This window comes from Temnothorax longispinosus, chromosome 7 (genome assembly GCF_030848805.1).
Source record: "Temnothorax longispinosus isolate EJ_2023e chromosome 7, Tlon_JGU_v1, whole genome shotgun sequence".
Classification (NCBI taxonomy): domain Eukaryota; kingdom Metazoa; phylum Arthropoda; class Insecta; order Hymenoptera; family Formicidae; genus Temnothorax; species Temnothorax longispinosus.
Window position 1 is genome coordinate 14904899 of NC_092364.1, and position 13790 is coordinate 14918688.

Consider the following 13790-nt stretch of genomic DNA (forward strand, 5'->3'; position numbering starts at 1 on the left):
ACATTCAATATCTTTGTTGGGATTTTTAGACAATGCATTGTTTTCTGTATATCATATAGCAGATTCAATCATATATATACTAATTGATTATATCATATACTAAGATACTATACTAGATATCTATCATAAAAAGGATTAATTGATCTGCATGAGGGGAGGGGTAATGAATTTACAACTATGCCATGCAGCACCTACCTTGTATAACTTTCTTATCATCTATGTAACGAAACATTTCCGTTATCGTGTTGTTCAATGAAAGATGCGTGTCCTACGAGAATCCAATACGACATATGAAAATATCAACAGCTATAGGCGAGGGATCCCCTCGTGATGGACTTTGTCAATGGCAGCAGCGCCGGCGGCGCTATGACGGCAACGACGGCTGTAACGGCGACGGCGGTGGTGGTAGCGGCGGCTGCTGCTGGTGGACCACCCGAAACGACGATAGGGTGGGGGCACCCCTGACCCCGGCATTAGCAGGCGGTGAAGGGAGGCAACGTTTATATGCGGCGGCAATCCGCCCCGTAGACGCATTCGCTCGTACGCTCCGTCCAAAGCGGACTTAAGTAGTAGAGGCTCGTTGTCGTTGCCGACGTCCCGTCGTTGTCGTTTGTCGTAGTCGAACCGTAGCAGATCGGACGGATCGAGGCCGAAGAGGACGTAGCCGAAGCATATCGGGATATTAAAGTCGGAAAGCGCGCAACGGGGAGTCCATTCGTGTAATTTTTCGCAACCGGCAGTGAAGAGCTCACGCACATCAGCTTCAGCTGCAGTGAGCACTATCAGGCCGAGAACCGACGATAGAAAGACGCCTAAGTCGATCGACCGTCGAATTGAGAAAAAAACCGCCTAAATTAACCGTTATCAGAGAAAGAGGAGTGATAAAGAAGATACGATGGCAGTCGCAGCCGCTCAGAAGAACCGCGAAATGTTCGCCATCAAGAAGTCTTACAGTATTGAGGTAAGTCTTATTTTTAAATAATTTGATAAATAACTAGACTCGCGATAAAAATAATGCAAAAGTATTGCAAAAAACGAGAATGAGAGAGAATGTTGAAAGCTTCAATTCATAAATACATTTTTAGGTAAATGAAAATATAATTCTTGTTAGACAAATAAAAAATAACGTTTCGCAAAATAATAAATATTACTTAAAAAATATTTTGATATAAAATAACTTTACTTTTGTTTGTATATTTGTTTTTCTCTATAAAAAAATCGTGTTTGATAAATTTGTCGTTTACATTTTATTTGTGAAAAATTGTTATATTTGCTATTGTCAAAATGCTTCTATTCGCGTGCATGTCAAGAGCAACAGGTTCGATCAAAAAGGCCTTGGTAAGCGCGCGAATTCAACCGTTCGTTTAAATCACCGTTACATGCACAAACGTCTCTGAAGACGGCTGAAAATGTCACTCTAGTTTCTTAACACGAGAATTCTTATATTTCGACAAACGCAGTTGCAAAACTTGATCTTGTTGTATATGCGACAGTATATTATTTATTGAATTATATAAAATTGCATGCACTTATTTGTATTCATTACAGAGACACGAGTGTCTCACGACTGCTACGCCACGCGCTCTGGCTTAATTATACGATTTCTGTACATAGCGAGTGTTTGCTTTTGTAGTTAGATTCTCGAGATTTTTCTGACTAACGGTACATTTCGAAATGGGTGAAAAAATTGCGTCAGAAAATCGCTTAAAGGTGCATGTGTGTCGGTTCCGCTCTTTCTCAATCTTAATAACCGGAGACCAACGCAAGTGAAATTCTCACGTAGGCCCGGCGAAACGGAGAAGAGTCCTCGCGCAGAGAAAGTAAATGCGCTGCGTTATTATCCTGTTTACGCAATGTTATTGACCTTGTCGCAATATTAATGAATATTTAATTGTCGAGGTCACATTTTTGTATATGTGGGCTTAATCATAGAATATTTTCCCAATCCAGTAATCTACAAAACCGGTCTGGAGCAAAGTGTTGACGTTTTCAAATCATTCGGTCACTTCAGATTCTGGTCACTTATCGAAATAGTAAACATGTGATTAAATATATATACATACAATATTTGTATAAAGCACACAAACAGTAAGCAAACATTTCAATTAAATTACATAGAATAATAGATAAAGGAAGATTAGAATCTCAATGTTATTCCGTTGCGAATCTGGCATTTCAGTAATGCATTTCTTTTTTTGCTCTGGTTAAAATCAGAAAACATGATAAGAAAGATACGAAGAAATAATCCGTTCAATGTCCCGTTCGCTTCGTGCATAAATTTGCATAAGCTTGAGAATCGGTTCGCGCAAAAAAGCTGATGCAAGATCTATATGCCACTTAGCAGGCGCGAAAAATTCAATCTGTTGAAGAAGCGTGAGTCCCAACAAGATTACACGAGGAAGTAGCCGGTCACAAGTCAGCTGTTTTCGATTACAGGAAGATGCGGCGGCGGTTGGGAGAAACCGGCAATTCTTTTAACTCGCCGCGAATTTACTTTTCAATCTATCTGAAACTCATCGAAAGATAAATAGCGTCCTTTCTTCTCGCCAGACGTTACGCAAATCGTTAAAATTATTTTCGCCTCACCCCCTTTCTCTCGCGAATGTTTGCACTTCTACTTGATGCATAAAACTTGATGCATTTGCACATGTTCCACGACGACTAGTGTAATAACAGAAATAAACAATTGTAAACGGTTTTACGTGAGACTTGCAATTATATCGATTGTCTCTGCGTAGTCATTCTCAAATACGTAATATTAACTGGAATCGACGTGTAACAGTATTTTTTAATACGTACCGTACATATATATGTCTATTTTGCAAATTACAACTCGCAAGAACTCGTCTTTCCTCACGTAACTATATTTTATCTCTAGGATCTTTATCGCACATTAATGGATTTTAATCGATACTTTTTCGAGTCTGTCACGTTTTTCTTTCGTTTTTCCGTCACGTGTATAATTCACTATGGATTACGATAGCAAGGCCAATTCCGTTTCTATTCGCGTCCAATAAGTGACAACTTATAATCGCCGCATTTACGAGATTATTCGCTTTTTTTTTCTTCGTAAAGTACGCATTTTCCTGCAACGACGATGCGAAATTTCTCAACGGCGTAAGAACAACAGGCAAGGTCTATGTCTCATTTTTCACGTGATATCGTACTTATCTGTTTAACAACCGCGCTAAACATACATCGTAATCGTCACCTCGATCTTTTCGACTCCTACTGTGACTTTTCCGAATGATCGCGATTTATTGCAAAAACGCTACTAGCTTACACATCGCTGTTTGTGGATTCGAATGCTAATAAATCGCAGACTCGCGGACTTTTTCCCAGAATATTGCAATCCTCATTCATGCATAATTGCGATGTTGCGCACGTTAGGTACCGTTACCGACGAGTAAAAAAATTAATATTCCCTAACACAATATTTTTTAAGATTAATACCTAAACGTGTCTCGGATTTGGTCTCTGTGCTTTCTTTTCAAGACGACACCCGGACTTCCTCTAAGCATTGTATGATTTGTTATTTGCATCTGTCTATATAAATACGAGAACACGTCACTTCGGTGTGACGACTTGGTCAATCTTACGCTTTCTCCGCGCATATTAGCGGTCCATAGAATACTATGGACCGCTAATGTGCGTAGGTAGACACAACTCACTATAAATTAGTGAAATTTAAAACTGCATTAAATGGAAAATCAAGAGGATAATTCTATATGTAAATATATGTAATTAGTATTATAAATTTTCGAAAATGTACAGATTTTTTAAGGGCCGGTTGTTCCAACCTGTTGGTAAACTAACTAACAGTTAAATCATATGTATTTGATTTTTCCTTTAAATTAGACAAAGACATATAATTTAACTATTAGTTAGCTTACCAACAGATTGGAACAACCGATCCTAAATAATTTAAATCTTTCAATTATATTCTTTAATCTAGAAGAAAGCATCTGCCGGAGAGTATCCGCCGGAAAGTATCTGGCGATTTCAATTCCGGCGAGTAGTGTCTTTCTGTTGTGTTTGAAATGATAAATCTCAGAAGCAAATGTAGCTATATAACGCGCACACTTAATATTCTCGATTTTATACAAATACAATAGCACTTGTTCGCTTTGAATTACGCGTGTAATAACCACGATTTTTATTTATTTGACGATCATGACGAGTCTGAGTCATTCGAACGGAACTTGTGCATGCGCACACGCGCCGGATCTAGATGCTGAACCAGATCAAATCTAGAATCGGTTATGCACAATCGATAGTTATCGCGCGAGCAGCGGGGTGAAAAGTAAACCGACCTTGAGTAAATTTCCTACCGCGATCGCGTCGCCAATGCGGATACTATTTCGCGTTTCTGTTATTCCGGGTATGCAACCGATTTAAATAATTTAAGCTAAATAAAGCTAATTAAACAGCTTCGTTATCTAATTGAAATTAATAAATTAATTTGTATATGTCCAAAATTTTTTGTTATCTTTCAACCGTGATAAAACCGGTCGTATCAGTTTCTTTTTTTTTGCGAAAATTCTGATTCGAGCCTGGATTCCGATATAGCGACTGATGATCGTGAGCGATTATGGGTTGTTTTCCTCAAGCCAATCACCTTGCCCTAGAAGCATCCGTCCACGCGGTCACTTGCTTAAACTCCACTTTAGAATAACATTAGAGCGATCGGCGAATTCGTGACAGAATTACACCGCGGGTTTGTTTGTGATTCTACAACGCGATCTGATCGCATCCTCTCGGTATCTCGGCCGCTATTGCCGATCGATCGTATTGAGCGGGATTATATCGTCGCCGTTGCAAAATCAATCTCCGGCCTTGCGCATGATAATTATGAATATGTTATAAATATGAGAGTGAAGTAATATAGAGTTGTATAGAGCGGCTGAGAAAGAGAAAAAGAGAGAGACATGCGAAAGAGGCCCTGAACGCTGCACCCGTTATTCGCCTTCGGAAGCCCGCTGCACGCGCGCGCTGCAATCCGCGTCGCACGTGCAACTCGCGTGCGCGTGCTGGCTGCATATTCATCTATACATATATACACGTATAACATTTGCTATGCTAACTGTTTTGCTTAAACGCCGGCTATTTCGCCCGGACCACAGCGACCTGTCTCTCTCTACCAGGATGAGAAGGATCATGTTAATGCGAGATTTCGATGTGTGCATATATGGCTTGCTATCTCGGTCGTGCATTCAACTGTATAATTGTGGTTTTAGAAGCTTCTCGTTCGAATTGGTACGCATAGATAAATGCCCGGTAGGGCTTTACCGAGATATGCGTTTTTCCAATCGCTCTTAATTGCCCTTTTGTACTACGTTCGAGGAACTTGCCGATTATTATTGCCTATTATTGTTTTCTTGTTCTATACGTTTTTTTTTCATTAGGCAGAGACTTCTAAAAATATAGATATTTTTGATAATTTAAAAAAACAAACACTCAAAACTTACAAATATTCTACTAATGAAGGAAATTTTTTGGAACTGAACAAATCATTGTTTGAATAGATTGAATGTTACATACAGCGTGGTAGATATAATGTATGCCCGATTCCACGGTGGTTTCTCGTAGCTTGCTGTTAATATTTAAAACAGGATTGTAAATAACGAACTATACATATGATTTTTATGATTGTCAGATAGATAAAAATCAATCGCGATAGCAAAATCCGTTCGAATAATTGGGCAGTAATAATTGGGTCGTAGCGAACTAAGTTATGCGAGCGCAATTTTAATGATCAACCTTGGTTATATTATCCATAAGTCATTACGCCGCATTATCATCGTAATCGCTTAACATTCGCTTGACTAGAAATACATTAGAAACGCTTATTCATATAGTAGACAAATAGGATAAATCGAAACTTTCGATAGAAACGATGACAAAATTTACACGATGCACATGAATATATTTGTATCGAGCCATTTCGGAGTAAGCATCCCGATTTAACCTATTATTTGCACTAATTATTTAAGTACCTCTTACAGTAAAATAAAGCATAATTTTTAAATTAATTAATTAAGATGCTACATTATATCATATTATGTAGTCTTTCAAGAATATTAGAAAGGCTAATTAGATATTTAAAGATAATTGCGATGAGTATCCGGAATAAAATTGACACGATCGCATGAGTGGAGAGAGAGGGGGGAGAAAGAGAGAGAGAGAGAGATCCTGTTCATCTACAGACGCGACTCGTCCGCTGTGCAGTGGGTAATTACTCGACTTGCTGACTCGAGGTCGTTTCTTTTGCATCTTCGGCCGTACGTTCGTTTCGTGCGATTCCACAAGGTCGGAAACAACATTCCTACGGCACCTGCCGTTTGCTCAATTAGACATTCGCATCGTTTATTTGCCGAGTTATCGCCGCGCCGAGTTTTCATTCTTTTTCCCTCGAACGGCCAGTCACCGTCTCGCACATCAGTTGTCTACGCGACAAATATTTACATATATTCGTCACTTTCGCGCACGACAATCGCAATTCGCACAGACAGCTGACAACTCCGGGCGGCTTTACGATGGGAATTAATTAATTCATGATTTTATCGATGCATTTAGATGAGATTTGTCACGCATTTGCCGTTTCTACGATTTGTTATCGCGTTGCGTGTCGCAATTCCTCGACATAGTCCATCCGTTCCATCGGTAAAGTACTTGGCCCACTTAACGATGCGCGTTGTTAAGGGATTGCTAAACGCTTTCTCTAAACTATGCCAACCGACTTTGCTGGAAAACGCAACTGGGTCTCCAACGTGGTGTCTATACGTACGCGGCGACAGCCAGGAATTTGAATGATCGGTGGCGCATGTTCTTGTCTGTTTTCGTCAAATGGGAACGTCTATTTTAATCTTTGTCTCTCAGAACTTATTATTTCTTCACTCGCGAATAAAATCCTAGATATCTTTTCCATATAAAAAAATTCATGTAGCTAAAGAAACATAAGTATCTCAGGCAAAAATTTTTTTATTAAATGGCAAAATAAGCTAAATGGTATTAGTGTAAATGGTATTAATTAGGGGAGTAATAATAAAATAAAATTTTACTTCTTCTAAGAACTGAACGGTAATAGTCAAGCTCCTTTCCATTCCTCCATCGGAATTAATTCATTTCCGATATTTCAACGACAGCAAGATGGTAGTCGCGAAAATTCATTTCCGTCCCTTTTGTTCGTTATCCGATTTAAGCGACGCTCGGTCGTACTGACGGGTTAGATTTCCGTTTCGTCTCACGTCAAAGGTAGCCCACGGACAGACCACGTCGCGGAAATCAGAACCTGGCTAGTCAAGACGAAAGGACATCCGCCCTTTAAAGTTCTAAATTATATCTATAATTGCTTGTGCGTCAGCAATAAAATACGTGAATGCCACAGAACGGTACATTGGCACTCTGGGATTTAATCGTACAGAATTTATATATGGATATTTTCAATATTTTTATTAATTTAATTTATTATAATTTTATATATGCATACATATAAATCGCACTTTGCATTTATATTTTCAGAACGGGTATCCAGCGCGACGACGTTCTCTTGTAGACGATGCCCGTTTTGAGACGCTGGTCGTCAAACAGACGAAGCAAAGCGTACTCGAGGAAGCTCGACAGCGAGCTAATGGTGAGTCTTGTGAATGTTATTTGGTATGATTAGTTCTTTTTAATATTATACTATATAATATTATTTATTACCGCGTCAATATATATGTTTGATATATGGAAACAAAATATTTTTGTATTAAATATATGCATGATTTGCTGTCTAAAATATTATATTTGTATAAATATGCTTGTATTAGAGAAATGTATACATGTTTACTATTAAAAAGACTTTTCAAAACGTACCTTTTTGCCAACGTAAGTCATACAAGAACATAGCGAGACAATATATGCGCATGTAGACGTTAATGTTGCATGACTCGTTTCTTTGTTATCGGATAGATACGAACGTGGATCAGACAATTACTTGTACTCAGGAACAACAGGGACAGGGAGAGTATTACATCGATGTTTCATCAAGTGACGACGAACAGATCGAGTCATTAGTTTGCGCAGCAAAGAAAGAAGGTACATAGATGTTGCAAAATGTATAACAATTTTTGAATAATTGGAGCGTGACATGCATTTTTACGGAACATAATCGCGTTGATTGTTATTATTAATACAACGACTTTATTATTTAATGCAACAACGCATAATATTTACTGTAATATAAAATTGATTGACGCTAAATGCATCTGCCGCCAAGTATTCAAGAATGCATAAATGTTGCATATAGCATGAGCATGAAACGTATAACTTTCAGAAGCGAAAGCGGAGGCTTCATCAGACAGCGATGGAAAACCGGATGACGATGACGACGATGGTAAGTATTACGTCTTCTATGAACCCCGATCGTAATTGCGTCCAGTCCGGCGCGTGTCGCGAAATGCCACGTTGCGTAATAGAAGTGAAACAGGAAGTGGGTGATTGCGTGCGAAGAAGGTACCGCGCGCGTGTTGCACGGTAGAAGGACAGAAGAAGGCGACGGTAAATGGAGGGTGAAACGATCGCCATTGTCGACAGTCGACCAAAGGGCGAGTGCTCGGTCGACACTTGGGGTGAATTACGTCTGCGAGCTATTTCCGTCTTTTTCCAACCCGCCTTCGGCCTCCGCGGCCGCTTTGTGCATTTAGAATCGTATTACCGGAGCGCGGAGCCTTTCTCGAGATTTCACAAGCGGCCCTGCGTGGCAGTAAATGTGTAACACGGTTATTCCTTTTCGCGTTACCTTCCATCTCGCCGGCACGTCCGCGCCCACGACAATGACGGCTACTTTGCCACTTTTCCGTCGCCCCCGCGGCCAAGTAGACGGTGCCGTTTCCGACGTGACGGCATAAGGCGCTATGCGAAAATGGACTTTGAATTGCCCGATTATTACCGTCCGCGGAAGTCACTTAGGGTACTCGCGAGAAGTTGTCCCCAAAAAGAATCGTTCCCGGGAAAGTTTCATAGATCAAATTTACGCTTTTCTCATTCTAACTATATATATATGTATATCATTAAGACGCTCATATTTTCTCAAATGTCGAATTTTTGCATAGAACGATGTCACTTAGCGACGAAAATCTTTTTAAGAGAAATCTTGGCAACGGTTATTTGACGAATAATTCAAGTTTATTCCGAAAAATGTTGAATGTCATTGTCAAACAAAGGCTAGACGATGTTCGATTTTTCGCAGATTCTGGACTAACCGAGGAGGAAATAGTGCTCGCGAAAAGTATAGCCGAATCTACGGAAAGCGAGCAAGGCGTGCAGAAAGCGGCGCTGGTATTAAGATTGCGAGAGGGCATCGGTGCTCTGGGCAGGATCCTGAAAACGATCGAAAATTTCAAGGGCACGATCACCCATGTCGAGTCGCGGCCCTCCAAGAAGGAGGGTTTGCAATTTGAGGTCTTGGTTAAGATCAACATGAACAGACAGAATCTGTTGCAACTGATTAGAAATCTACGACAGAGCTCGGCCTTGGACGGCGTGACCCTGCTTGCCGACAATTCCGTCAGCATCAAAGATCCCTGGTTCCCGCGTCACGCTGCCGACCTCGACAATTGCAACCACCTGATGACCAAGTACGAGCCGGATCTCGACATGAATCACCCGGGCTTCGCTGATAAAGAGTATCGCGCTCGTCGCAAGGTCATCGCCGAAATCGCTTTCGCCTACAAGTACGGCGACCCGATACCCTGCATTCCTTACACCGAGACGGAGAACGAGACTTGGTCGTGCGTCTTCAACACCGTCCTGGACCTGGTGCCGAAACACGCGTGCGTGGAATACCAGAGAGTTTTCAAGATACTGCAAGAGGAGAGGATTTTCGAGTCCCACCGTATACCGCAGTTGCAGGAAGTCAGCGATTTCTTGAAGAAGAGCACGGGATTCACTCTTCGACCGGCCGCCGGTCTCTTGACGGCGCGGGACTTCTTGTCCAGTCTTGCCTTCCGAGTATTCCAGAGCACTCAATACGTCCGCCACATCAACAGCCCGTATCACACTCCCGAACCGTAAGTGCTTTTTGTTATTTTTTTTTTACTTTCGTCAGTTAATTCGAATCTATCGAGACAAAAAATTAATTTTCCGAAACTTTCTTTCAAATATTCTGTACATATGAGATAACGTTATCCGAGAATTATCCTAAAAGGACGGATAAAGATTAAATTCAAATATATTACACACATCGTTTACAAATCATCTTGTTCGGAAACTTTTATGATTTGGTGCGAGCTGTAAAGCATACAGATCAAAAGAACACGCTGTACATGACACACTAGGACGTAATGAGACTCGATAAAATATCGCATCGAAGGTACAAAGCTGCGACGCATCTTTACATAAAAATCGGGCATTGTAAAGGTCGCACTGGCTCCGCATCACGGCTGCCCCTTCGTGTCAAACTGGCACGGCAATCGATATTGCGTTATGACGGGAACCTGCACCCGCGGTACACAGAGAACGATGATAATAGAATTACCGCGCCTCTCTAAGCTCGTAATGGAACTCTAATTGGCTTTTAACGACACGATGGCGTTGATAACTCAGTTCCACAGTTACGAACTCGTTTCTCCGTGTAGCGATCCACGTCACAGTTATGATTTCCAAGAACTGTAGGTATAGCTTTGCAGAGAAATTGTAAGAACCGAATGGCTTCTTGAGTACGCGCCATTTATCGTGATGACGTATCTTAATTAATTTTAGAATGTTCAGTTTATTTAATGCAGTTAAAATCCTACTGATGTAAAATTAAGCACTTAAATATTGCAGATTGCAATAATTTGATTCAGAATCTCTAAAATTAACTAAAAGTGATAAATTTAAGCATGAAATGGAGAAATAGAACGGACAAATTTAAGGACGCGTAAGACGAGCATGTGGCATCATTCTTTAAATTTATTCTGTTCTATTTGCAGAGACTGCATTCATGAGCTCTTGGGCCATATGCCGCTTCTGGCCGATCCCGGTTTCGCTCAATTTTCGCAAGAAATTGGACTGGCATCTCTCGGTGCTTCGGATGAAGAAATCGAGAAGCTATCAACTATCTATTGGTTCACGATTGAATTCGGTCTCTGTAAGGAAGGTCCCGAAGTTAAAGCTTACGGTGCTGGCTTGCTGTCAGCCTACGGCGAGCTCTTGCACGCATTGAGCGATAAATGCGAACATCGAGCTTTCGACCCATCAATTACCGCTCTCCAGAAGTATCAAGATCAAGAATACCAGCCGATATATTACGTGGCCGAGAGTTTCGAGGATGCCAAGGAGAAATTCCGTCGTTGGGTAAGTACGAAAAAGTTATCCAGCATTATCTGTGAATGGAATTTGATTTCTTTTCTGGAATTTGCCAAGGAAAATTCGGTAAATTTAATTTTCGCTATGTACTTATTGATAAACTCGAAAATAATAGAGAATCAAAGTAGAATAGTTTTTTCTTTGTATATTCTTGATTACTCCAATATTTTCAATTTTTATTTATTACAAATAAAGACTAGTAGCCTGTTCACTTCCGTTATCTGTTACTTCTCACTTTGGTGAGCTTAGTCACGAACCTTGGTTTCTCTTACAGGTGGCCACTATGAGCCGGCCATTCGAGGTCAGGTTCAATCCGCATACGCAACGCATCGAAGTCCTCGACAGTGTTGATAGACTGGAGGGCCTGATGTCCCAACTCAATACTGAGATGACCCACCTTACAAATGCTGTCAACAAAATGAAAGCGAGACACTTCGCGTAAGAATGAGAACTACCGCGTCTTCGTTTACCGAATCGGTTAATTCCTTTTGCAAACCATCGAACCTCGAAATCGTTCATGTATTTAGCCAATTAATCCTTGAACTCTTTGATGACAATAATTTTCGACAATCTCTCAAATAACAGCTAATAATAATTATACTATAAAAAAACGTTTTTCCTAGTAATTGTAACAGAGCTTAATGAGTCTTTTAATGATATATTTCGAAGGCGTATTAGTGTGTGTTCGATCGAGTAATTTTAAGAAAGTTATAAGATTTTATTTGTTTTGATTGCGAAAGATTTATTTGTTTTAAATAAGAAAAACATTATTAATTCCATCGAGGCTTCAGCTTCCAGGTTCGGTGGAGCACGTCATTTCATCGTTATCATTTTTATCGCGTTACTCGTCCCTCATTTCGTGTATAAAATCGTTCATTTGCGTTGTTATACGCGTGTACGCGCGCTGATTATGCCATGTAAAGAGTGAATCTTTGATGCACGCAAACGTCAGCCTATATTGCGTATCTATTGTGTTATAGATATTCCGTCAAGACAATCATACAACTTAATTGACTTGAATAATGAATCATGTTGTGGATTAAGTAATTCGTGACAGTGCAATCTCTTGTCCTCGAGAGTATTTTTGCCAAATGAGCGGAAATACATATCACAAGGTTATCTTCGAATAAATAGCATTTGCTTTTTTATCAATAGCTGCGCGTACACGCGTATGAGAGAGATTCTCACATTATTATTATTTTATTGATTATTAATTATTATTATTTCGTTCTATTCTATTATATAATAGGGTATTATTACGTTATTATAAATTAATTTGTTTAATCCAGCAAACACTGGCATCTGCCCCGATATTTCGATAGTGCAGTCTACATTTAGCACAAGTTATAACGCGAGATGGTTGTCGCTAAGAGAGTTATCGTAGTCTTGTAGAACTTATAGAACTCGCGGGATTGATTCCTCATTGCGATAGAATTTGTTGTTCAAATGTGAGCGTACAGTATTCTCTTCTTTCGCGGATTAATTGTCATACGGCGGCTGTGTGGAGTCGTTGGACAATTTTCTTCCGGACTAGCCGATAAGAAGTGGGCGTTCAGCGAATATTCTTATCGGTTTGTTGCACTTAATTTAGAATCTACCTGCATCGAATTAAACAGTATTTCATAAAGAATATCTTTAAGTTGTGTTCTTACTTAGATAGTCCGTATCTAGGTGCTGTATCGCTTCTTGCCCGATCGAACTGTTTGGAGACTACAGTCCCCAAACAGTTTCGGAAGTCACGAAGCAAACGTTGCTTTAGAAAGATACTATTTAGCAAGTAGTGCGAGTCCCCGCTTGCGCACGCTATGCTATTCCAATCGCACCGACCCGTATGAAATATTTTTCTCGTACGTGTACGTGCGTGTAACCCACCCTCGTTAGATTGTAGTGAAAACGGTCAATACATATGACATGTTTCCTTTGTATTATATTGTAAAGTACTCAGAGCATAATAAAAAATTAAGATATGAATCTTACACGTGTTATTATCTTTTTACGCGACACGTCTCTGTATAATTATGAAGTGAAAATCCCGTATAAAAATGTGCGTGATATAACTATTGGCGATAATTGCCTTATTGCCATATTAGCCATTACGATCATCAAGCGATAATTAAGGCGTAAGCGTGGACATAATTGGAAATGCTTGAAACGAAGTGAAATTGCCTCTTACGCTGTAACGGACATCGCTTCAGAATGCGTGTGTCACTCAAGTTCTTTCTTCCTTTTCCCTTTCTTCCGGAACGTTTTGATTAACGATTAGAATATAATAATGAAAAATAATACTTAAACAAATGCGTCTAACATCTACTGTGAAATTTCTAGTTCTTATCGTCGCGTTTGCTACGCAATGCGTGTACGCAAAATCGCGGAATGGATACGGTAAGAGAAAGTGATGTCCTCTCTCGTCGACCAAATAACTTCCTTCTTTACTCATCAGTTTATTTCGACGAGAAATT

General features: G+C 40.0%; 1 protein-coding gene across 2 annotated transcripts; it reads left to right on the top strand.

Moving 5' to 3' along the window:
• Positions 1-542: 542 nt before the first annotated feature.
• On the top strand, positions 543-13307 carry Ple (tyrosine hydroxylase ple). Of its 2 annotated transcripts, XM_071782991.1 has the most exons (7): positions 544-961; positions 7522-7633; positions 7954-8079; positions 8318-8377; positions 9233-10052; positions 10956-11319; positions 11606-13307. In XM_071782991.1, exons 1-7 carry the CDS (start codon positions 896-898, stop codon positions 11771-11773), a joined length of 1716 nt encoding a protein of 571 aa, XP_071639092.1. In that variant the 5' UTR covers positions 544-895; the 3' UTR covers positions 11774-13307. The 2 variants fall into 2 exon arrangements, with proteins under 2 accessions (XP_071639093.1, XP_071639092.1); XM_071782992.1 differs by lacking the exons at positions 7954-8079; positions 8318-8377 and having other exon boundaries at positions 543-961.
• Positions 13308-13790: the final 483 nt, after the last annotated feature.

What these genes read in the sequence shown, in the direction of transcription:
- Ple (XM_071782991.1), top strand. Translation starts at nt 896, where the DNA reads ATGGCAGTCGCAGCCGCTCAGAAGAACCGCGAAATGTTCGCCATCAAG. An exon ending in AGCTCGACAGCGAGCTAATG is followed by an intron (nt 7,634 to 7,953) that starts GTGAGTCTTGTG and finishes GTTATCGGATAG; the next exon opens with ATACGAACGTGGATCAGACA. An exon ending in AGGAGAAATTCCGTCGTTGG is followed by an intron (nt 11,320 to 11,605) that starts GTAAGTACGAAA and finishes TTTCTCTTACAG; the next exon opens with GTGGCCACTATGAGCCGGCC.